The sequence below is a fragment of the Nomascus leucogenys genome, unplaced genomic scaffold (genome assembly GCF_006542625.1).
Source record: "Nomascus leucogenys isolate Asia unplaced genomic scaffold, Asia_NLE_v1 000795F_89503_qpd_obj, whole genome shotgun sequence".
Lineage (NCBI taxonomy): Eukaryota > Metazoa > Chordata > Mammalia > Primates > Hylobatidae > Nomascus > Nomascus leucogenys.
The window spans coordinates 6,998-32,500 of NW_022095912.1; the positions used below are offsets into that span (position 1 = coordinate 6,998).

At 45.9% G+C, this 25,503-nt stretch overlaps 1 protein-coding gene and 1 pseudogene across 2 annotated transcripts; both read left to right on the plus strand.

The window, feature by feature from the left end:
• Positions 1-10,159: 10,159 nt before the first annotated feature.
• On the plus strand, positions 10,160-24,257 carry LOC100581502 (mpv17-like protein). The gene is given in 5 exon segments (XM_030808585.1): positions 10,160-10,389; positions 10,391-10,467; positions 13,667-13,737; positions 23,478-23,507; positions 23,589-24,257. Coding segments are annotated over 5 exon segments (588 nt in total). The 3' UTR covers positions 23,769-24,257.
• Positions 14,525-15,412, plus strand: LOC115833756 (annotated as a pseudogene). Its single transcript, XR_004029070.1, has one exon. The product of XR_004029070.1 is annotated as a protein SET pseudogene (transcript).
• Positions 24,258-25,503: the final 1,246 nt, after the last annotated feature.

A 25,503-nucleotide genomic window follows, 5' to 3' on the forward strand; every position in this document is an offset into this window, starting at 1 on the left:
CTGCCTCAGCCTCCCAAATAGCTGGGATTACAGGTGCCTGCCATCATGCCTGGCTAATTTTGTATTTTTAGTAGAGATGGGGTTGTGCCATGTTGGCCAGGCTGGTCTCGAACTCCTGGCCTCAGGTGATCCACCTTGGCCTCCCAAAGTGCTGAGTTACAGGTGTGAGCCACCGCACCCAGCCAAGATATTAATTTTCTTAATTACACTTTTTTGTTTTTCATACTTGTAGAATTATTTTTTAAAATCACTAAACAGCCAGGCACAATGCCAGGAGCCCGTGGTCCCAGCTATTCAGGAGATCGAGGTGGGAGGATCACTTGAACCCAGGAGTTTGAGGCCAGCCTGGGCAACACAGCAAGACCCCATCTCTAAAAAAAGAAAATAAAAAACATCAAAACAGTCAGTTTTTGATCTATTGCCTTCCAGCTCCAAATCCATCCTTTTTGCATTCTGGGTAAAAATGGATCTGGGCCCTTTAAATTGCTTTCCTTTGCCAGGAGGCACAAAGTTATTTTAAGTTTTTTAAGTTTTGTCGGTAGAGGTCGCTGGAGAGACACTGCAGGAGGAAAGGGTTTTGCTTATTGGTTCCTGCTGATGGCTTCTCCAGTGCCCAGCTCCTGTACCACCCTTGGCAGGCAGCTTCCCCTGGCACTCCCCTCTGGTGGTCTTGCAGCAGAGTACCTTCAGTGAGAGACACCTTGCCATGAAAAGTTTACCCTGAGGGTAGATTTCCAGCAAGTTCCACCAGCCAGCAGGGCATCACGTCAACTGTCTTCTTTGCTATTCAGTGATCCAGGGCTGTACCCTCTCTACCTGGTCAGGATCTCAGCCCTCCAGGGGTGACTGTTTCCATGAGTGTCATATCTCAGTCCTAGGGGTAGTGGCTGTTCCTTGTATCTACTACTTGTATACTTTTCTTTTTTTTTTTTTTTTTTGAGACAGGGTCTCACTCTATTGCCCAGACTGGAGTGCAGTGGTACAATCTCAGCTGACTGCAACCTCTGCCTCCTGGGCTCAAGTGATCCTCCCACCTTAGCCTCCCGAGTAGCTGGGACTACAGACATGAGCCCCCATGCCTAGCTAATTAAAAAATTTTTTTTTTTTTTTTTTTTTTTAGAAATGGGAGTCTTGCTATATTGCCCAGGCTGGTCTCCAAATCCTGAGCTCAAGCTAATCACCTGCCTCAGCCTCCCAAAGTGCTGGGATTACAGACGTGAGCCCCCGCACCTGCCTGTATACTCTTCACAGTTCCCTTCCTATTACTCAAACCCTCATGATTCCAGTCTCCTATTAACAATTCTTCCTACAGTCCATCCTCATTATTCATGGGTTCCATATTTATAAATCTGTCTACCTTGCTAAAACGTATGTGGACCCCAAATCAATACCTCTGGTGCTTTTGCTGTTATCTGAAGACATGTACATGCAGAAAGCAGCAAAATATTTAAGTCACATAATGCACCCATTCCCAGCTGATTAGCTGGGACTACAGGCGTGCGCCACCATGCCTGGCTACTTTTTGTATTTTTAGTAGACACAGGGTTTCACCATGTCGGCCAGGATGGTCTCGATCTCTTGACCTGGTCATCCACCCGCCTCAGTCTCCCAAAGTGCTGGGATTACAGGCATGAGCCACCGTGCCCGGCCAATTTCTGTATTTTTATTAGAGACAGGGCTTCACCATGTTGGCCAGGCTGGTCTTGAACTCCCGACCTCAAGTGATCCTCCTGCCTCGGTCTCCCAAAATGCTAGGGTTACAAGCATGAGCCACCGCACCTGGCTACACTCTGTCTTCTTGTCTCAGCTTTCAGACTGCAAACAAGTGTCCTTTCTGCAGTGTATTTAGTGTCACATCTTTCACAGTTCTGTGCTTTTTGTGATTTTGCTGCTTAAAATGGCCCCTAGCCAGGTGCGGTGGCTCTTGCCTGTAATCCCAGCACTTTGGGAAGCCAAGGCAGGTGGATCGCCTGAGGTCAGGAGTTAGAAACCAGCCTGGCCAATATAGTGAAACCCTGTCTCTACTAAATATAAAAAAAATTAGCTGGGCATGGTGGCACATGCCTGTAATCCCAGCTACTCTGGAGGCTGAGGCAGGAGAATCAATTGAATCTGGGAGGTGGAGGTTGTGAGCTGAGATCACGCTACTGCACTCCAGACTGGGGAAAAGAGTGAGACTTCATCTCAACAACAACAACAACAACAAAAGGCCCCTAAGTGTCCTCCTGAAGTGCTATCCAGTGTCTCTGAGTGCAAGAAGGCTGTGAAGTGCCTAATGGAGAGAGTACATTTGTTAGATAAGCTTTGTTCAGACATGAGTTACAGTGCTGTTGGCCGTGAGTTCAATGTCAATGAATCAACAATATGTCTTAGATAAGGCGTCCTTCAACACACACACATAAAAGAAGATTATGCATTGATTGCTTTATAAAAATGTTGTGACCAGAGGCTTGGAGAAACCCAATCCTGCATTTCCTTTAGAGCAAATGATTCAATATTCACCAATTCAGTGTCCTTGGTGACTTTTTTGAACATAACTATCTTGAATAATGAGAATCAACTATATTAAACTTTCTCTCTTTTAGCTGGGTGCAGTGGCTCCTGCCTGTAATTCCAGCACTTTGGGAGGCTGAGGAGGGCGGATTGCTTGAGTCCGGGAGTTTAGTCTGGGCAACATGGCAAAACCCTGTCTACAAAAAACACAAAAATTAGCTGGGCGTGGTAGCACTCATCTGTAGTCCCAGCTACTTTGGAGGCAGATGTGGGAGAATCACTTGAGCCTGGGAAGCAGAGGTTGCAGTGAGCCAAGATGGTGCCATCCCACTCCAGTCTGGGCAATGTAGTGAGACTCTGTCTCAAAAAAAAAAAGAAAAACAAAAAGAAACATTGTATGGAAAATTTGCAGAAAGCGTAGCTATTTTTTATTAGTCTGTAGCCACATTTTGAGCCAAAATCGTCAATGAAAAGAGTCAAAGTCTGTAAAATATTTGAAGAGATTTATTCTGAGCCAAATAAGAGTGACCATGGCTACGACACAGCCCTCAGGAGATTCTCGGAACATGTCCCGAAGGTGGTCCGGGCGCAGCTTGATTTTATACATTTTAGGGAAGCATGAAACATCAATCAAATACATTTAAAGATTTACATTGGTTCAGTCTGGGTTATAGGTAGATTAAAAATTTTCTGGGCTGGGCGCAGTGGCTCACGTCTGTAATCCCAGCACTTTGGGATGCCAAGGCGGGTGGGTCTGAGGTCAGGAGATCGAGACCATCCTGGGTAACACAGTGAAACTCTGTCTCTACTAAAAATACAAAAAAATTAGCTGGACGTGGTGGCGGGCACCTGTAGTCTCAGCTACTCAGGAGGCTGAAGCAGGAGAATGGCGTGAACCCGGGAGGTGGAGCTTGCAGTGAGCCAAGATTGCGCCACTGCACTCCAGCCTGGGCGACAGAGCGAGACTCTGTCTCAAAAAAAAAAAAAAAAAAAAAAAAAAAAAAAAAAAAAAATTCTGATGGGCAATTGGTTGAAAGAGTTATTATTAATAGAAAGGAATATCTGGGTTCAGTAAGAGGTTGCAGAGACTAAAGCTTTATCTCGCAGATGAAGCATTCAGGTAGCAGGCTTCAGAGTAAATAGATTGCAAATTTCAGAATGAATAGTTTGTAAATGTTTCTTTTCTTTTCTTTTCTTTTTTTTTTTTTTTGAGACGGAGTCTCGCTCTATCACCCAGGCTGGAGTGCAGTGATGCGATCTCAGCTCACTGCAATCTCTGCCTCCTGGGCTCAAGCAGTTCTCGTGCTCAGCCTCCCAAGTAGCTGGGATTACAGGTGCATGCCACCACGCCTGGTTAATTTTTTGTATTTTTAGTAGAGATGGGGTTTCACCATGTTGGCCAGGCTGGTATCAAACCCTGGTCTCAAGTAATCTACCCCCGTCAGCCTCCCAAAGTGCTGAGCTTGTGCCACTGCACTCCAGCCTGGGTCACAGAGCGAGACTCCGACTCAAAATAAAAGAAAAGAAAATCAGGAAGGAGGGAAGATTACATATCATTTCCTTGCCAGCCTCTCTCCATTCTCATTTCAGGTGACAAAGAGGAAGGCAGTTGCTTTAGTTTCCTGCTCTGTGTCTGCACATATGAACAAGTCTCAGAGACAGATGTTGAAGAAACTTCAGTGCTACATTTTTTGAGGGGTTGGCCTTACTGGTTGATTCACCTGCTCCATTGTAAACAGTCCTTTTGGTCTTAAACACGTTGCGCATTGGCCGGGCATGGTGGCTCACGCCTGTAATCCCAGCACTTTGAGAAGCTGAGGCAGGCAGATCACCTGAGGTCAGGAGTTCTAGACCAGCCTGGCCAACATGGCGGTGAAACCCCATCTCTACTAAAAATACAAAAAAATTTAGCCGGGCACGGTGGCGCATGCCTGTAATCCCAGCTACTCAGGAGGCTGAGGCAAGAGAATCGTTTGAACCCAGGAGGCAAAGGTTGCAGTGAGCTAAGATCGTGTCACTGCACTCCAGCCTGGGTGACAGAGTGGGACTCCGTCTCAAATTAATTAATTAATTGTGCATTATAGTCTTTTGTTTGTCAGTAGAAATTTCAAGATTCGCAAGAGAAGTTACATTTTAGACATGGTAGCCCCCTTGGTTGTTCTTATTAAACTGGGATTCATTTAAATGAAATAATAATAGCTACAATAAGCTTCATTGTAGTCATCTTGATGTATTTTTAATGTGATCCTTAGTTGTAAATTGAAGCTCAGTTCCCACATCAGTACTTATTCCCTGCTGAAAGAGCGCCGAACAAAACTCCTTTTTTTCATTCAAACACAGCCCTATGTTCTCCGTTCATCTCCCACTGTTTGGGGATATTAACGGGACATGAACGCGCTGCCTCATTATTGCTGGAGGGCTCTGAGTCACAGCTTCCACAGATGATGCAGCATCAACGTAATGAATTAATTTATCTCAGAGCATCTCTTCTTGTTTGAAGACCATGGGAGGCCTTTAGCATTTGCTTGAGTAATAGATTGTCTTTAGTTCCTGATTTTTTTTCTATTGCTTCTAAGAAGAGACAAGTATACAGTAATGCATTGGAAATCATCGAAGCCTTCTAAGTCTTCATTTTTCCTTCTTTCAGTTCCCATTAAGTAAATCCATTGAGCTGCTCCACAAAGAACACCATGCATATTAGAGGATATTTGCCTCTAGAGATTGCTACCAATCCCTCGCCTCTCTGGGTTCCTAGGAGAACTGACATGTGCGGAAGGCACCCAGTAAATGTCAGTTTAATCGCTTTGGCATTGCCAGATTTAGCAAATAATTTTTTTCTTTACATTTTTTTAATTTTTAAATTTTTGTTTTTCCAAGACGGAGTTTTGCTCTTGTTGCCCAGGCTGGAGTGATCCTCCTGTCTTGGCCTCCAGAGTAGCTGGCACTACAGGTGTGCACCACCATGCCCAGGTAATTAAAACATTTTTTTTTTTGTAGAGATGGAGGTTGTATCAGTCCGTTCTTGCATTGCTATAAAGAACTACTTGAGACTGAGTAATTTATAAAGAAAAGAGGCTTAATTGACTCACAGTTCCACAGGCTGTGCAGGAGGCATGGCCGGGAGGCCTCAGGAAACTTTCAATCATGGCGGAAGGCAAAGGTGAAGCAGGCACATCTTACATGGCTGGAGCAGGAGGAAGGGAGAGAAGGGGGAAGTGCTACAGGATTTTAAACCAACCAGATCTCATGAGAACTCACTCGCTATCATGAGAACAGCAAGGAGGCACTCTCCCCCCATGATCCAATCACCTCCCACCAGGTCCCTCCCCTAACACTGGGGATTATAATTCGGCATGAGATTTGGGCAGGGACACAAATCCAAACCATAGCAGGGGGTCTCACTATTTTGCCCAGACTGGTCTTGAACTCTTGGCCTGACAAGCGATCCTCCCACCTCAGCTTCCCAAAGTTCTGTGATTACAGATATGAGCCACCACATCAAGCCAACATAGCGATCGGCACTCTAGCCTGGGCGACAGAGGAGACTACGTCTCAAAACAATTAATTAATCAATTAAAATAAATAAATAACCCCATACTTTCTGCCTCTGTGGCTTTGCCTGTTCTGGGTATTTCGTGTGAATGGACCCATGCATCTGGTGGTCTGGGCACATTTCAAACGCTCAGCCCCGTTGTCGGCCCATGGCCTCCGAATTGGATGGCGCGGGCTGGGTGTGTGCGGGGTGCCCAATCCCTCCGGAGCATCTGGAGTGGCCACGTGCAGGTGCGGGCGGCGGCGGCGCAGGGGGCAGCTGGAGGCAAGGGAAGCCCGGACGTGGTGCAGGGAGCTGCCGAACATGCCAGCTTCAGATCGCGGGCGCCCAAATTCAAGACAGCCCTGGTGACATAGCAAGAGCCTGTCTATAAAAAATTAAAAACTAGCCAGGCATGGTGGTGCATGCCTGTGGTCCCAGCTACTCGTGAGGCTGAAGCGGGAGGATCACTTCAGCCTCGGGGTTTGAGGCTGCAGTGAGCTATGACTGTACCACTGCGTTCCAGCCTGGGTGACAGAGTAAGACTTTGTCTAACAAAAGAGAGAGAAAGGGAGATGAGAAGATTTATGCTGCTGACTTTGAAGATGTTGGATGGGGAGCCAAGGAGTGCAGGGAGCATCTAGAAGCTTGCAAGGGGCAAGAAAATGGACTCTCCTTTAGGACCTCCAGGAGGAATGCAGTCCTGCAGACCCATCTTAGACTCTGACCCCCCCCAAATTCTAAGACAAGAAATTTGTGTTCTTTTAAGCCATTAAATTCGTGGTAATTTGTTACCTCAGCAACGGAAAAATGATACAAGGGGATATAAGTAAAAAGCAAAGAAGGAGATGTTTTGGTGAGCTGGAAGCTTGCCCAGCTGGGAGAAATCTAACTGAAATTTACTTGGGACCAGTAACAAGGATAAGGAGCCGGAGAAGGCTATAAATCAATAAATGGGCAGATAAAAAGGGTCAGAGAACATAGAAATGGGCAGATTTCCAAGAACTGAAGAGAATGGATATATTAGTTTGCTGGGGCTGCCATAACAAAATAGCGCACACAGGGTGGCTTAGACAACAGAAATTTATTTGCTCACAGTTCTGGAGGCAAGAAGTCCAAGACCAGGGTGCCTGCTGGATTGGTTTTGCACGACTGCCTTCTTGCTGTGTCTTCACATGGTCTTTCCTTGGTGTGAAAACATCCCTGGTGCCTCGTTTTATTTATTTATTTTTTAAATAAAAAAAAGAGAGAGACCGACAGGATCTCACTATGTTGCCCAGGCTGGTTTCGAACTCCTGAGCTCAAGCAATCCTCCTGCCTTGGCTTCCCGAGGGGCTGGGATTACAGGCATGAGCCACCACGCCCGGCCCCTGGTGCCTCTGTGTGTGTGCAAATTTTCTTTTCTTTTTTTCTTTTTTTTTTTAAAGACGGAATCTTGCTCTGTTACCCAGGCTATAGTGCAGTGGCTCGATCTCGGCTCACTGCAACCTCCCCCTCCCAGGTTCAAGCGATTCTCCTGCCTCAGCCTCCCAAGTAGTTGGGATTACAGACATGTGCCACCACACCCAGCTAATTTTTGTATTTTTAGTAGAGATGGGGTTTCACCATGTTGGCCAGGCTGGTCTCAAGTGATCTTCCTACCTCAAGTGATCCTCCTACTTTAGCCCCCTAAAGTGCTGAGATTACAGGTATGAGCCACCGAGCATGGCCCTAAATTTTCTCTTCTTATAAGGACACCAGACAGATTGGATTAGAGCCCATCCTAAAGGTCTCACTTTAACTTAATTGCCATTTTAAAGGCCCTAGCTTCAAACACAGTCGCCTTCCGAGGTACTGGAATTTTGGAGGGCATCATTTAGCCCATAACAACTGGGTTGATGAATTGAGGGACAGCCTACAGAATAGCTGGTTAGTGGTCTCGCTTGGAGACTAAGGCCATTTGACAGTTCAACACAATGTGAAACGATCCGGGATTGGAGGCCAGACTGGGAACAAAGAACCTTAGGGTGACGATTGGCGATCATTTGAATAAGATCTGTAGATTAGGTAAGTGTATGATTTCCGTGCTTATTTCCTTGTTTTGATCATTGTACTATGGTCATGTAAGATATCAATATTTCAGGAAGCTTGGGTGAGGAGTATGTGGTAACTCTTTGTACTATTTTTGCAACTTCTTTTAAAGTCTGTAGTTATTTCAAAATTAAAAATTAAAAATCAAGGCCAGGTGCAGTGGCTCATGCCTGTAATCCCAGCACTTTGGGAGGCCAAGGCCAGCGGATCACCTGAGGACAGAAGTTGGAGACCAGCCTGGCCTACATGGCGAAACCCCATCTCTACTAAAAATACCAAAATGATCCGGGCATGGTGGCGCATGCCTGTAGTCCCAGCTACTCGGGAGGCCGAGGCAGGAGAATCGCTTGAACTTGGGAGGAAGAAGTTGCAGTGAGATAGCACCACTGTACTCCAGCCTGGGCAACAGGAGTCTGTCTCAAAAAAGAAAAAAGAAAAGTTAAAAATCAGGGCCAGGCGCGGCAGATCATGCCTGTAATCCCAGCACTTTGAGAGGCCAAGGCAGGCGGATCACGAGGTCAGGAAATCAAGATCATCTTGGCTAACAGGATGAAACCCCGTCTCTACTAAAAATACAAAAAAAAAAAAAAAAAAGAAAAAGAAAAATTAGCTGGACATGGTGTTGGGTGCCTGTAGTCCCAGCTACTCGGGAGGCTGAGGCAGGAAGCTCCGTTGAGCCCAGGAGTTTAAGGTTGCAGTGAGCTATGATTGCCGCACTGCACTCCAGCCTGGGAAACAGGGAAAGACCCTATCTCGAAAAAAAAAAAAAAAAAAAAAAAGGTGAAGAAAAAAAGAAGGAAGGAGAAAATGAGTTCTATGAGGTGAGAGACTCTGCAGTGTCTGTTGCTTGGGCTCCCACTGACACCCCACTTTTAAGACAGTGACTGGAAGCTGGGAGCTCAGCATATGTTTTGGGAGGTGATGATCGTTGAGGCACAAACTGAAGAGGAGAAGGCACACTGGGCCTCATCTCGCATTCATAAAAGCCCTCGCATTGTAACTTTTGACATTCTCTCTAGAGGAAGTCACACAATCAGTACAGTGTATTGCGTGTGTTCCAAATGTGAATTCTTGGCCCGTAAACAGTTAAAACACATTGCCATTTTGGTAACTGAGTTTTGCTATCCCTTCATTTCTTCCCCCCCCCCTTTTTTTTTTTTTGAGACGTAGTCTCGCTCTGTTGCCCAGGCTGGAGTGCGGTGGCGCCATCTCGGCTCACTGCAAGCTAATTACAATACTTTTTTCTTTATTTTTTTGGTAGAGATGGGGTCTTCCTATTTTGTCCAGGCTGGTCTGGAACTCCTGCCTTCAAAGGATCCACCTGTCTAATTCTCCCAAAGTGCTGGGATTACAGGCATGTGCCACTGTGCCCAGCCAAATGCACCCTTTTTTTTTAGTGTACAATTCAGTGGTTTTTAATATATTCACAAATTCATGGAACCGTCACACCTGTCCAATTTCAAAACGTTTTCGTCACTCCAAAAAATAATCCCATATGGGAGGCGGAGGCGGGCAGATCACTCGAGACCAGCCTGGCCAACATACTGAAACCCCGTCTCCACTAAAAATACAAAAATTAGTCGGGCGTGATGGCGCACGGGTGTAGTCCCAGCTACTGGGAGGCTGAGGCAGGAGAATCGCTTGAACCCGGGAGGCGGAGGTCGCAGTGAGCCCAGATCGCGCCATTGCACTCCAGCCTGGGCGACAGAGCGAGACTCCGTCTAAAAAAATCTAATTAATTAATAAAAATAAATATAAATAAATAACCCCATACCTACTGCTTCTGTGGCTTTGCCTGTTCTGGGTATTTTGTGGGAATGGACCCATGCATGGGGGTGGGCCGGGCACCTTTCAAACGTTCAGCTCTTACGACGGCCCGTGGCCTGCGGATTGGACGGCGGGAGCGGGGTGTGCGCGGGGCGCCCAATCGCCCCAGGAGCGTCTGGAGGGGGCAGGTGCAGGCGGCGGCGACTGAGGGGCTGCTGGAGGCCCCGGAGGCCCCGACTTGATGCAGGAAGCCGCCTAGCACGCCGGCTCCTCATCACTGGCGCCCACAGCACGGACATGGCGGGCTGGTGGCCGGCGTTGCCGCGCGCGGCCTGGCTCCACCCGTGGCCCACCAACGTGCTGCTCTACGGCTCGCTCCTCTCGGCCGGCGACGCGCTGCAGCAGCGGCTGCAGAGCGGCGAGGCCGACTGGCGCCAGACGCGGCGCTTGGCCACGTTGGTGGTGACCTTCCACGCCAACTTCAACTATGTGTGGCTGGGCCTGCCGGAGCGCGCGCTCCCGGGCCGCGCCGCGCGCCGTGCAGGCCAAGTTGCTGTGCGACCAGGTGGTCGGTGCGCCCATCGCGGTCTCGGCCTTCTATGTCGGTGAGGGGCCGGGAGGGGACCTGGGGGGTGGGACTTGGTATTGAGGGACTGGAGGCAGGGACTCGGGGATCAAGCGGCTGGAGGGAGGGCGCTGCAGGAGCCTGGGGACCCGGGCAGGAGCCGGGGCTCTGAGACCTGGGCTGCTTCAGAGGCCTGGAGGGCCAGGGCAAAGGCTGGAGGCTGGGGTGTTTGATTGCGAGAAGTTGCGGGAGGCACTGGCTGGGGAGCCGAGAAATTGGGGAGCCAGAGGTCCACCAGGTCAGGAATTTAGAGGACTAGGGTCGGGGCTCAGACTCTGGGGTTGGGTGTAGGCCAAGGGTGGAGTAGGCAGGGCTGCGGAGGTCTTTGCCCCCTGAAAAAGGCCCACGGGAAAATAAAGGAGATTCCAGTTCAAGGCCATAGCAGCTGCAATGACCGTGAACCAGTCGTGGGGCAGGGAAGGAACCGACCTGCTGTTCAGAAAATCCACGCCTGGGGCCCCGGGGCCGACACAGGAACAAAATGCAAGGGGACCCCTGACCCTGGGGGGCACAACAGATGGAATCTGAGGTTGGGCCTGGATCTTCAGCAAATTCATGCCCAGGGGCCTAGTTCTGCTTTGGTAGCAAGATTTTCCCCTGGGGTCCCACGGGGAAACATCAAGGGACCTTGGATCCTTGCCATGGAGGACTATATACCTGTGAGGGTTCCGGGAACCCTCTCCTTAGAAAATCCGACCCGGGCCTGGGGTGTGGGGGACAGGGGCTTGACTGTGGAAACCTTCTCTACTGCCTACAATAAGAACAATGGAAATGTTACCTGAAAAATACCGGGGTTCATTCCCCTAACGAGTCACAAATGACTCCACCAAGAGGCAGGTTTTGATCAATGGGGGTTTTACTTGGCACAAGTAAGGAAGACATTGGGCATATTCTCCCAAGTAGTGTGTCCGCCAGAGAAAGAGACAGGAGGGTTTTATGGGGTGATGGAGAAAGGAGAGGGTGCATGATTGCATGTAGAGTAGGGATCCCAGTGAGTCATGATGCTAGCACATAGGTTGCATAGGTTACATAGGTTATAGTCATGAAGCTATAGCTTCTCCCGAGGTGAAGACTTTAACATGGTAATGAGGAGAGTTAACTTGGGTTCATCTATAAGTAACCTGGGGTCACTTAGGAGCTGATTTAAACAAACAGGGTGATCTCATTCCACCCAGGGTTGGGGAAGAACAGATTGAGATCAGGAGGCTGTAAAACAGGCTGATTGCTCAAGTTGTTTTAATTCTTGTAATCTTTGGAGATCCTCCGTCTGCTCACAGAAGGGGCCCTGTGGCCTCTATCATCACTGCAATTTCTATAGCCTTGAAAGGGATGGGGTGGGTAACGGGAGAAAATCTCCATGGGTCTTAAGCCTGACCTTGGGATTGGGGATCACAGATTTCCCCTCAAATGGGAGGGAACTTCTCCTAAGGGCTGTTGGTGCTTTCTAAACCAGGTTGAGGTCAGACAAGCCACCAACTTGAAGAAACCTACCCTGCCCCCTGCGCCTTATTTTTAAGAGTTGGATTCACTTCCTTTCCCCATAGACCCCACCAGAAACACAAACCACCTGGTTGCCTGTTGCCATTGCGGCCAGCTACATGGCTGATGGGGTCAGTGGGTCGGGAGAACAGACAGCCTGAGAGCTAGGGCCTCCTGTTTTCTCAGAAGGTCTGTGCCTGGTCCCGGCACGTGATTTCCAGACTAGATTTGCAAACAGCTTCCTAGCACCTGTTACAGAAGCCTTGTACACCGGCGAAGGGGTAGGGGACCAGAATGCTATTTAATCCTCAAACAACTAGTGAGATTGTTCTTTTTCTTTTCTTCTTCTTTTTTGTTTTGTTTTTTTTTGAGACAGAGTCTTGCTTTATTGCCCAGCCTGGAGTGTGCAGTGGCTTGATCTCAGCTCACTGAAACCTCCATCTCCAGGTTCAAGCGATTCTCCTGCCTCAGCCTACCAAGTAGCTGGCATTACAGATGCACACCACCATGCCCGGCTAATTTTTGCATTTTTAATGGAGACAAGGTTTCGCCATGTTTGCCAGGCTGGTCTCGAACTCCTGAACTCAAGTGATCTGCCCATATCAGCCTCCCAAAGTGCTGAGATTACAGATGTGGGCCCTCGCACCTGAGATTGTTCTTATTACTCTTATATTACAAATGAGGAAACAACTAGTGAAATTAGTGAAATTGTTCTCTTTTTCTTTTCTTTTTTTTTTTTTTTGGAGACAGAGTCTCGCTTTTCCTGGCTGGAGTGTGCATTGGCCCGATCTCAGCTCACTGCAACCTCTACTTCCTGGGTTCAAGCGATCCTTCTGCCTCAGCTTCTGGAGAAGCTGGGATTACAGGCATGCGCCACCATGCCCAGCTAATTTGGTATTTTTAGTAGAGACGGAGTTTCTCCGTGTTGGTCAGGCTGGTTTCGAACACCCAACCTCAGGTGATCCGCCAGATCAGCCTCCCAAAGTGCTGGGATTACAGGCATGAGCCACCGTGCCCAGCCCACTAGCTTTTTTTAAAAGAAATTAAAATTTCAAAATGTCCAAATGTTCAACTTTTCACACAATGTTTGGAAGGTAGAGAAAAGTAACCAGTAGACCCACTATTGTAACTTGATTGTTTTTGTGAATTGTTACAGTTTTTGAAAAAATAATTGTTCTGCTATAACTTTTATACTCTATTCTCACTTCACATTTATCATTCCTTTAAAATTTTCTAGTTTTAGAGTGGAGACTATGTTTTATTTTATTTTTGAGACAGGGTCTTGCTGTGTTGTCCAGTCTGGAGTGCAGTGGCATGATCACAGCTCACTGCAGCCTCCACCTCCTAGGCTCAAGCAATCCTTCCACCTCAGCCTCCTGAGTAGCTATGACTACAGCCACGCCACCACACCTGGCTAATTTTTGTATTTTTTGTAGAGATGAGGTTTTGCCCTTTGCCCAGGCTGGTCTCTTAACTCCTGGACTCAAGCAATCTGCCTGCCTCGGCCTCCCAAAGTGCTGAGATTACAGGCTTGAGCCACAGCGCCTGTCTATGTTCTCTTTTCACTGTTGGGTCAGAGGGTCATATTGATGGATGATAGCGATGGTTACTTTGCATTTTGGAATGGGAAACTTAAACATGAACTGTTATACGGTACTCTACTGAGTCTTTTAAAATTCTTTTGGTGTTTTTGCAAATAGGTATGAGCATTCTCCAGGGAAAGGATGACATATTTTTGGGCCTGAAACAGAAATTCTGGAACACCTATATGGTAAGACAGGCGTTTGAAAATGTAATCAGTATCTTTGTGTGTGTGTGTGTGTGTGTATATATATATATATACACACACACACACATACAATATACAATACTATATACATATACAATCAGTAACTTTTTGTGTATATATGTGTGTATATACATACATGTATATATAGATATGTATATATATGTACATAGATCCACAAAAATATATACTTTTGTGTACATATTTATAAAGATTAAAAATGTTTTAATTGACACATATATGTATGTATTTTTAGAATACATGTGATTTGATACATTTGTATAATCGTATCAGGATTCTTTGTGTGTGTGTGTATATATATGGATATATATTTTTTTTAATTTAAAAAACTTTTTTTGAGACAGGCTCTCATTCTGTCACCCAGGCTGGAATGCAGTGGCATGATCATGGCTCACTGCAGCCTGGACCTCCTGAGCTCAAGCGATCCTCCCACCTCAGCCTCCTGAGTAGCTGAGACTACAGCATGTGCCACCACACCCAGCTAATTATTTTTAAATTTTTGGTAGAGACAGAGTCTCACTATGTAGCCCAGGCTGGCCTCGAACTCCTGTGCTCCAGTGATTCTCCCACCTCAACATTAAGTACACTTTTATTAAACTATTCCTAAATTAGAGCTCCAGTTTGGTTGGCAGAAGGGTCCAATATTTTGACAGAGAAATCTTAAAGTTACTTTGATAGATGTATGAGGAGAGCCTTTAAAGAGTGTCTGTAGGTTCAGCCTGCTTCCGGACGAGCGAGGAGACTCGTGGTCTGGTTCTGGGACTCCCCTAACAGCATGGCCCCTAAACGCCAGGCTCCACTCCCGCCTCAAAAGAAGAAACCAAGACCAGCTCCTGCTCTGGGACCGCAGGAGATACCGGCCTCTGCAGGCTTGCCGAAGAAGGGAGAAAAAGAACAGCAAGAAGCGATTGAACACATTGATGAAGTACAAAATGAAATGGACAGGCTTAATGAACAAGCCAGTGAGGAGATTTTGAAAGTAGAACAGAAATGTAACAAACTCCGCCAACCATTTTTTCCGAAGAGGTCAGAATTGATCACCAAAATCCCAAATTTTTGGGTAACAACATTTGTCAACCATCCACAAGTGTCTGCACTGCTTGGGGAGGAAGACAAAGAGACACTGCATTATTTGACCAGAGTTGAAGTGACAGAATTTGAAGATATTAAATCAGGTTACAGAATAGATTTTTATTTTGATGAAAATCCTTACTTTGAAAATAAAGTTCTCTCCAAAGAATTTCATCTGAATGAGAGTGGTGATCCATCTTCAAAGTCCACCAAAATCAAGTGGAAATCTGGACAGGATTTGACAAAACGTTCAAGTCAAACGCAGAATAAAGCCAGCAGGAAGAGGCAGCATGAGGAACCAGAGAGCTTCTTTACCTGGTTTACTGACCATTCTGACGCAGGTGCTGATGAGTTAGGAGAGGTCTTCAAAGATGATATTTGGCCAAACCCATTACAGTACTGCTTGGTTCCCGATATGGATGATGAAGGAGAAGGAGAAGATGATGATGATGATGAAGAGGAGGAAGGATTAGAAGATATTGATGAAGAAGGGGATGAGGATGAAGGTGAAGATGAAGGTGATGATGAAGGGGAGGAAGGAGAGGAGGATGAAGGAGAAGATGACTAAATAGAACACTGATGGACTCCAACCTTCCTTTTTTAAAATTTTCTCCAGTCCCTGGGAGCAAGTTGCAGTCTTTTTTTTTCTTTTTCCTCTTGTGCTCAGTCGCCCTGTTCTTGAGGTCTCTCTTTCCTACTCCATGGTTCTCAACTTATTTGGGGGGAAATACCTTGAGCAGAATACAATGGGAAAAGAGTCTCTACCCCTTTCTATTCGAAGTTCATTTTTATCCCTTCCTGTCTGAACAAAAACTGTATGGAATCAACACCACCGAGCTCTGTGGGAAAAAAGAAAAACCTGCTCCCTTCGCTCTGCTGGAAGCTGGAGGGTGCTAGGCCCCTGTGTAGTAGTGCATAGAATTCTAGCTGTTTTCCTCCTTTCTCTGTATATTGGGTTCAGAGAGTACACCGTGTCTCTATGTGAATATGGACAGTTAGCATTTATCAACATGTATCTGTCTACTTTCTCTTGTTTAAAAAAAGAAAAAAAAAACAAAAAAGTGGGGTTATAGAAGGTCAGCAAAGGGTGGGTTTGAGATGTTTGGGTGGGTTAAGTGGGCATTTTGACAACATGGCTTCTCCTTTGGCATGTTTAATTGTGATATTTGACAGACATCCTGGCAGTTTAAGATGACACTTTTAAAATAAATTCTCTCCTAATGATGACTTGAGCCCTGCCACTCAATGGGAGAATCAGCAGAACCTGTAGGATCTTCTTTGGAATTGACATTCTCTATTGTAATTTTGTTCCTGTTTATTTTTAAATTTTCTTTTTGTTTCACTGGAAAGGAAAGATGATGCTCAGTTTAAAACGTTAAAAGTGTACAAGTTGCTTTGTTACAATAAAACTAAATGTGTACACACACACACACACACACACACACACACAGAAAAGAGTGTCTATACCTCTCATGAATTGGAAAGAAATACTTTCTCTGGGCCGGGCACGGTGGCTCATGCCTGTAATCCCAACACCTGGGAGGCTGAGGCAGGCGGATCACTTGATGTCAGGAGTTTGAAACCAGCCTGGCCAATATGGTGAAACCCTGTCTCTACTAAAAATACAAAAATTAGCTGGGCACGGTGGTGCATGTCTGTAATCCCAGGTACTCAGTAGGCTGAGGCCGGAGAATCACTTGAACCCGGAGACAGGTTGCAGTGAACCGAGATTGCACCACTGCACTCCAGCCTGGGCAACAGAGCAAGACTCCATCTCAAAAAGAAAAAAAAAAAAAGAAAAGAATATCTCTGAATTTTAGTCCATGTTCTCAATGATTTCTGACTTTATTATATTAACTCTTATTAATGATCACAATTTATTTTGTAAATTTTGCAGCCAAAGGGACAACAATTTATTTTGTAAATTTGGGATTGGATTTGCAAAATAGGGCTTGTAGACTGTGAGTGGCTTCATGGAATCATTCCCACATTCAGAGCCAATGTTTTCAGTTGAGCATCCTGCGGAGTCCTGGTGAAAAGAACTTTAACATCACAAAGGTATTGATAGCGAAGGAGAAGGTTTCCTAGGGTTATTCCAAGGTTTGAAGCAAATCAGCGGTTTTACTGTTTGCTCAGCACAAATATATACAATCCAGTCCAATACATATTTATTCATTGATTCAGTTAATATTTATTGAACAGTGTGCTTTAGGCCTGGCAAAATCAGGGATGGTTTTCATCTCTGCCCTAGAGCATGTTTGATTGCATTCATCACAAGGAGGTAAATCTTTGGGATTACAGAATGTTCACAGACCGGCCTAGGGCGTCACATGTTCTTCATTCCCTATCAAAAGCAGTGTTGAGCCACACCCAGCTATTACCTCCACAGCTTCTAGCATCATCTGTTGGATGGTACCAAACCCCTGAGGCAGCATTACTTGATGGCTAGAGGCAGAGGATGGAGAGGTTTGAAGTCAGAGGCTTCCCCTGAGCCTCTATACTCAGGAACAGTAACTACAAGAAATGTGTTCAGAACTCTTGTGATTTCTCTTAGGGCAGAAATTGAGGACCCCGTGGTGACAACCAAATGTGATTTTCTTCTGTTTTTTTTTGTTTTTTGGTTTTGTTTGCTTGTTTGCGTTTTTAATTTTTTTTTTTTTTTTGTGACGGAGTCTCACTCTGTCGCCCAGGCTGGAGTGCAGTGGCACCATCTCGGCTGTCTGCAACCTCTGCCTCCCAGGTTCAAGCAATTCTGCCTCAGCCTCCTAAGTAGCTGGAATTACAGTCTTGCACCACCACATCCAGCTAATTTTTTGTATTTTTCAGTAGAGATGCAGTTTCACGATGTTGGCCAGGTTGGTCTTGAACTCCTGACCTCAGGTGATCCGCTTGCCTCAGCCCCCCAAAGTTCTGGGATTACAGGTGTGAACCACCATGCCCAGCCACTTCTTCTGTTTTACTTTGGGAAAAGGAACAAGTTTTTCCATTATGTTGTAAAGTCTATGGAGATACGTACATCTAACTTTTTTTTTTTTTTTAAAGAGCAAGGGCCAGGGGCGGTGGCTCACACCTGTAATCCCAACACTGGGAGATGAAGGCGGGCGGATCACAAGGTCAGGAGATGGAGACCATCCTGGCTAACATGGTGAAACCCTGTCTCCACTAGAAATAAAAAACATTAGCAGGGCATGGTGGTACGAGCCTGTAGTCCCAACTACTTGGGAGGCTGAGGAAGGAGAATCACTTGAACCCGGGAGGCGGAGGTTGCACTAAGCCGAGATCACGCCACTGCACTCCAGCCTGGGCGACAGAGCAAGACTCTGTCACACACACAAAAAAAGAGCAAGAAGTAGCCGGCTCACACTTGTAATCCCAGCATTTTGGGAGGCTGAGGCAGGAGGATCGCTAGAGCTCAGCAGTTTGAGACCAGCCTGCGCAACACAGTGAGACCCCATCTCTACGAAAATAAAATAAATTAGCTGGGCATAGTGGGAAGCGTCTGTGGTCCCAGCTGCTCAGGAAGCTGAGATGGAAGGATTGCAAGCCTGGGGGGTCGAGGCTGCAGTGAGCTGTGATTGCACCCCTGCACACCAGCCTGAGTGAGAGAGTGAGACCCTGGTTCAAAAAAAAAAAAAAAAAAAAAAAGAGCAGGAAGTAGAATTGGGAAAGAAAGAAGCTTCAGGCAGGGATTTGTAAATGAACAAAACCAGAAGAATATTTGCATACTGTTTTCAAAAGACAGTGGTTACAGTGATTGAGTCTCACCTACCCTCAGGGAAAGAAAGAGGGTATACTAGCAGTCTAAAGCCCAGGCCATTTGGAGATTTTTTGGGAAGATTTCCTGTAATAAGAAATTGTCGACTGGGCACGGTGACTCACACCTGTAATCCCAGCACTTTGGCAGGCCAAGGCACGTGGATCACTAGGTCAAGAGATTGAGACCATCTTGGCAAACCTGGTGAAACCCCGTCTCTACTAAAAATACAAATATTAGCCGGGCATGGTGGCGGGTGCCTGTAATCCCAGCTACTCAGGAGGCTGAGGCAGGAGAATTGCTGGAACCCGGGAAGCGGAGGTTGCAGTGAGCCGAGATCGTGCCACTGCACTCCAGCCTGGCGACAGAGGGAGACTCCGTCTCAAAAAAAAAAAAAAATAAGACACTGCCTTCCAAGCTTCCAAGTGCTGTCCTAGGTGTTAGTGGAAGATACCCAAAAAACCATATAAAACAGAGATTCTGTCCTAAAGGGACTTAGAGTCTAGCGGGATAGATAAATAGACAAGTCATTAACGAGAGTTGGATGAGAAATGCTCTCAGAGCCCATGGGTACTTAGCACAGTGAGGAGGTGTGGGAGTGGGGATCAAGGAAGTCTTGCTGGGGCCAGGCACAGTGGCTCATGCCTGTAATGCCAGCACTTTGGGAGGCCAAGGTGGGTGGACTGCTTGAGCTCAGGAATTTGAGACCAGCCTGGGCAATATGATGATGAAACCTCATCTCCACAAATACAAAAATGAGCTGGGCGTGGTGACTCGCACCTGTAGTCCCAGCTACTCAGGAGGCTGAGGTGGGAGGATCTCCTGAGCCCAGGAGGTCGAGACTGCAGTTAGCTATGATTGTGCCACTACACTCCAGCCTGGGTAACACAGCTAGACCCTGTCTCAAAATAAAAAAATAAAAATAAAAAAAAAGATCTGGAGTTAGGCACATACTGGAGGACAGGTCATTCCAGGGGCAGAAGAGCTGAGTAGAGTTGACAATGTGTAAAGCACCATAGTATGTCTGGAGGGGAGAAACCACAGGCAGTTTGGTGTTCACAGAGTATTTGTTGAGCAACGTGGAGTGAGTTTGGATCCTGGAGACTGTTGAACACCCAGAGCTGAGGATCTTGAACTTCATGGTTAGGTAATGGCAGCAAAGGAAACCAAAGTGGGGGGTTATTGTAACCAAGTTCACATAAGAAATAAGGAAGCACGTCGGGTGTGGTGGCTCATGCCTGTAATCCTAACACTTTGGGAGGCTGAGATGAGAGGATCCCTTGAGGTTAGGAGTTTGAGACCAGCTTGGGCAACATAGCAAGACCCTGTCTGTATTTAAAAAAATAAAACCGGCCTGGCATGGTGGTTCATGCCTGTAATCTCACCACTTTGGGAGGCCGAGGTGAGCAGATCACTTGCAGTCAGGAGTTCGAGACCAGCCTGACCAAAATGGTGAAACCCCGTCTCTACTAAAAATACAAAAAATTAGCCAGGCATGGTGGCCCATGCCTGTAATCCCAGCTACTCAGGAGGCTGAGGCAGGAGAATGACTTGAACCTGGGAGGCAGAGACTGTAGTGAGCCGAGATTGCACCACTGCACTCCAGCCGGGGTGACAGAGCAAGACTCCATCTAAAAAAAAAAAAATGAGGTGAGTTCAGTTCGGGAAATGTTGAATGCCAGATGCCTTTGGCCTATTCAGAGGGAGATTGCCGAAGCACAGAGGAGAGTTCATGGCAGGGCTTAATCATTTTTAGTGCTCACATGTCCCAGATTTGGCCAGTGGGAGTCCCTCCAAGCTGGTTGTGTCCTGTGATATCACCCATCTTCTTTCTCCTTTTCTTCTTTCATAAGCCACTTCCTTTCTGGCATGACAGTGTGTTCCAGGACCATCTTGTACCTTGCACCTGCCCTGCCCTGGCCCTAGAATCAGCCAATTCTCGAGGCGTCCTGATTCCTTTTTGTTGGGGAATGATTTGAGAACAAAATATACTACTACGTGATACTACGTTCTGACAAGAAAGAACACAGCCATAAGAATAAAGCCATGGCCAGGCACAGTGGCTCCTGTAATCCTAACCCTTTGGGAGGTGGAGGCGGGAGGATTACTTGGGGCCAGGAGTTCAAGACCAACCCGGCCCACATAGTGAGCCCTCGTCTCTATTAAGAAAAAAAAAAAGAAGGAAAGCCATGTTTGGATGAGTTTAGTCTTCTGATTATTTTGCTAAAGTTTTAAATTATTATTATTATTTTTTTGGGACAGAGTCTCGTTCTGTTGCCCAGGCTGGGGTGCAAAGGTGCAGTCTCAGCTCACTTCATCCTCCGCCTCCCGGGTTCAAGCGATTCTCCTGCTTCAGCTTCTTGAGTAGCTGGGATTACAGATTCCTGCCATCACACCCTGCTAATTTTTGTATTTTTATTAGGGACGGGGCTTGTCAATGTTGGTCAGGCTGGTCTCAAACTCCCGACTTCAGGTGATCCGGCCACCTTGGCCTCCCAAAGTGCTGGGATTACAGGGGTATATTTTATATTTAAAATATATTTAAAAATTAAGGGCCAGGCTCAGTGTCTCACGCCTGTAATCCCAGCACTTTGGGAGGCCGAAGTGGGTGGATCACCTGAGCTGGGGAATTTGAAACGCACAAGAGCAAAACTTCATCTCAAATACATATATATATATATATATATATACTTTATGGCCAGGCGTTGTGGCTCACACCTGTAATCCCAGCATGTTGGGAGGCCGAGGCGGGCAGATCACCTGAGGTCAGGAGTTCAAGACCAGCCTGGCCAATATCGTGAAACCCAGTCTCTACCAAAAACACAAAAAATTAGCCGGGCGTGGTCCTTTGCACCTGTAATCCCAGCTGCTCGGAGGCTGAGGCAGGAAAATCGCTTGAACCTGGGAGGTAGAGGTTGCAGTGAGCCGAGATCACACCATTGCACTCCAGCCTGGGCAACAAGAGCAAAGCTCCGCCTCAATAACAAAACAAAAATATATATATATACACACATCGTATGTAATATCTACTTTTAAATATAAACATAAATATTACAAAGCTTTTATTGCAATTGTTCATTTTAGAAACTTCAGAAAATACAAATTAGTAAAAAGAAGAAAATACGTCTGTAATACCACTTTTAAGAACTATTTTAAAAACCTCTAGGTTTTTTTTGACATACAATTTACATACCAAGACTTTTTTTAAAAAATAATTCATAATGGTGACTTTTTTATCGGACTGTATAGGATAAAGTTTGTTAAAATGTCTAAGATATTTGGCCAGGCGCGGTGGCTCACGCTTGTAATCCCAGCACTTTGGGAGGCCGAGGCGGGCGGATCACGAGGTCAGGAGATCGAGACCACGGTGAAACCCCGTCTCTACTAAAAATACAAAAAATGAGCCGGGCGTGGTGGCGGGCGCCTGTAGTCCCAGCTACTCGGAGAGGCTGAGGCAGGAGAATGGCGTGAACCCGGGAGGCGGAGCTTGCAGTGAGCCGAGATCGCGCCACTGCACTCCAGCCTGGGCAACAGAGCGAGACTCCGTCTCAAAAAAAAAAAAAAAAAAAAAGTCTAAGATATTTTGTAATATATGAAAATTTCAGCTAAACTTGTGCTATAGCATCACATAGTTTAAATATATTATTGAAAATTATTCCATAAACAATGGTTTGGTATATAGTTTTAACAATTCAAGGCTGGGCACAGTGGCTCATACCTGTAATCCCACCACTTTGGAAGGCCGAGGCAGGCAGATCACCTGAGGTCAGGACTTCAAGACCAGCCTGGCCAACATGGGGACCCTGTCTCTACTAAAAATACAAAAATTAGCCGAGCATGGTGGCAGGCGCCTGTGATCCCAGCTACTCAGGAGGCTGAGGCAGGAGAATCACTTGAACCTAGGAGGCAGAGGTTGCAGTGAGCCGAGATCTTGCCACTGCACTCCAGCCTAGGCGACAGAATGGGACTCCATCTCAAACAAAATAAATAAATAAAGTAATTCAGCAGGGTGAGGTGGCTCATGCCTGTAACCCCAGCACTTTGAGAGGCTGCGGTGGGACTGTTGCTTTTCCTAGGAGTTCATGACCAGCCTGTGCAACATAGAGATACCATGTCTCAGAAAAAGAAATAATAATTAATTTAAAAAAAGAGAATTCATTGATGATTATGTATTTACAAATATATTCCTGCATCATTTGTTCATGGTAACCAGGAAACTGCAATGCATAAATACATGTTGTCATTTCCAAAGCGGCTGTCTTCCAGAATTGGTACTGATTCTAGTAGACTTTTCATTCTGATGTTAAATATATAATTAATAGAAATGTCTTGTACCTAATAGCTTTTTTCCCCAAAACTCCCCAACCCCCTCACTCTAGAGGCCTTAGTAGTCTAATTTAATCAGCTTAGTCTGAAATATAATACTACCTTGGCATCTCGTTGGCCTAGTATTTCTTACTCTTTTATGGAACGAACTGTGCAATTGTTTTGTGTGGCTAAAAGGTATTCTAGGCCGGGTATAGTGGCTCACACCTGTAATCCCAGCACTTTGGGATGCCGAGGTGGGCGAAACACCTGAGGTCGGGAGTTCGAGACCAGCCTGGCCAACATGGTGAAAACCCATCTCTACTAAAAATACAAAATTTAGCCAGGTGAGGTGGTGTGCGCCTGTCATCGCAGATACTCAGGAGGCAGAGACACGACAATTGCTTGAACCCAGGAGGCAGAGGTTGCAGTGAGCTAAGATTGCACCACTGTACTCCAATCTGGGCAACAGAGTGAGACCCTGTCTCAAAAAATAAAAACAAAATAAATGAATAAAAAATAAAAGGCATTCTAATTAAGTTGTTGCTTTTTTTTTTTTTTTTTTAAATTCCAGAGCGGACTGATCTACTGGCCCTTTGTACAAGTGAGTTCCGCCTACTCAGTAATATGAACCCAGGGCTTTGGTTTCCATGTGGCTCTAATGGACTCTCTCTCTCTGTTCCAGCTGAACAACTTCAGCCTTGTTCCTGTTCAATGGAGAACAGCTTACACTGGAGTCTGTGGTTTTCTCTGGGCCACCTTCATCTGTTTTTCCCAGCAGAGTGGTGATGGCACATTCAAGTCAGCTTTCACCATTTTATATACAAAGGGGACCAGTCCCATAGAAGGGTCCCCGGAGAAATAAGAAGTCAAGGACTCTCTTAAAGGGACCACATTTTTGACCTAAAATGCACAGAATTGCCTGCAGACAAAATATTTGATGTGCCAATTATGCACTTCGTTTTGAGGAATTACTACGATTTATAGACCCACTTTTTAAAAAATTATCAATGATTATTTTTGAATTGTGTTCAGACATTTTTTCCTGATCTAGTCTGAAATATTACTTCTGTAATATTTTGGTTAATATGAATAACAGTGGCAAAACGGCATTTTAGACTTATTAATATTTCTAATATTTTAATGCAAGTTTCAGGAAACTTGGTTTTGATTGTTTATATTTCCATTCTAAAATCTCAGATTATCTCCTGAACACATTTGGGCACATGAAGTTTTATACCAAAAAATAGTTCTTAGAGTGAATTTTAATTTACATAGAACTCAATCGAAATGAAGATTTAATAACCAGATTTCTTTCCCCAAAACATACATAATTTGTTATTTTGATACTAAAATTTAGTAAATACAGTTTTTTTGTTTTTTTTTTTTTGAGATGGAGTTTGGCTCTGTCACCCAGGCTGGAGTGCAGTGGTGGAAATCTCGGCTCACTGCAAGCTCCGCCTCCAGGGTTCACGCCATTCTCCTGCCTCAGCCTCCTGAGTAGCTGGGACTACAGGCATCTGCCACCACGCCTGGCTAACTTTTTGGATTTTTAGTAGAGACGGGGTTTCACTGTGTTAGCCAGGATGGTCTCGATCTTCTGACCTCGTGATCCGCCCACCTCGGCCTCCCAAAGTGTTGGGATTACAGGTGTGAGCCACCGCGCCCAGCCTAATTTTTGCATTTTTAGTAGAGAGGAGGTTTCACCATGTTGGCCAGAATGGTCTCGATATCCTGACCTCGTAATCCACCCGCCTCGGCCTCCCAAAGTGCTGGGATTACAGGCATGAGCCACTGCAACCGACTTTTTTTTTTTGTTTTTTTTTTTTTTTTTTTTTGAGACAGAGACTCACACTGTCACCCAGGCTGGAGTGCGGTGGCATGATTTCGGATCACTGCAACCTACTCCTAGGTTCAAACAATTATCCTGCCTCATCATTCGGACTACCTGGGATTACAGGTGCGTGCCACCATGCCCGGCTCATTTTTGTATTTCAGTAGAGATGGCGTATCGCCATGTTGGCCAGGCTGGTCTCAAACTCCTGGCCTCAAGTGATCCACTCTCATTGGCCTTCCAAAGTGCTGGGATTATAGGTGTGAGCCACCACACCTAGCTCAGTAAGTACGTTTTTTATTATCAAAAAAGAGTAGTGTAAGATTGGCGTATTCTGTGTAGAATGTATTTTATTGATGTCTACTATTTTTATAATTTCTGAGTGAAGTACTTTTGAATGGATGCTTTTTAGTTTTGGGCAGACTCATTTGACTAAAGCACCTCGGTGCTTTAAGGTGCCAGAAGACACTCGGGAGGTGACTTCAGGCTCAGAGTCATCAACTCGGAGAAGGTGGAAGAGGTAACAAAAACACTCGGGAGGTGTCTTGACTCTCGGAAAATAATCAGATTGAGAAGATGGTCCAGGTCCCAGGCGACAGTGGATGGGACGTGGCTGTGGTCTGAAAATATCATCAAGTGGAGAAGGTGGAATAGGTACCAAAAGACACTCGAGAGGTATCTTGAGGCTCAGAGCATCATCCACTGGAGAAGGTGGAAGAGGTACAAAAAAAGAGTCGGGAGGTGTCTTGCGTTTCCTAACATTATC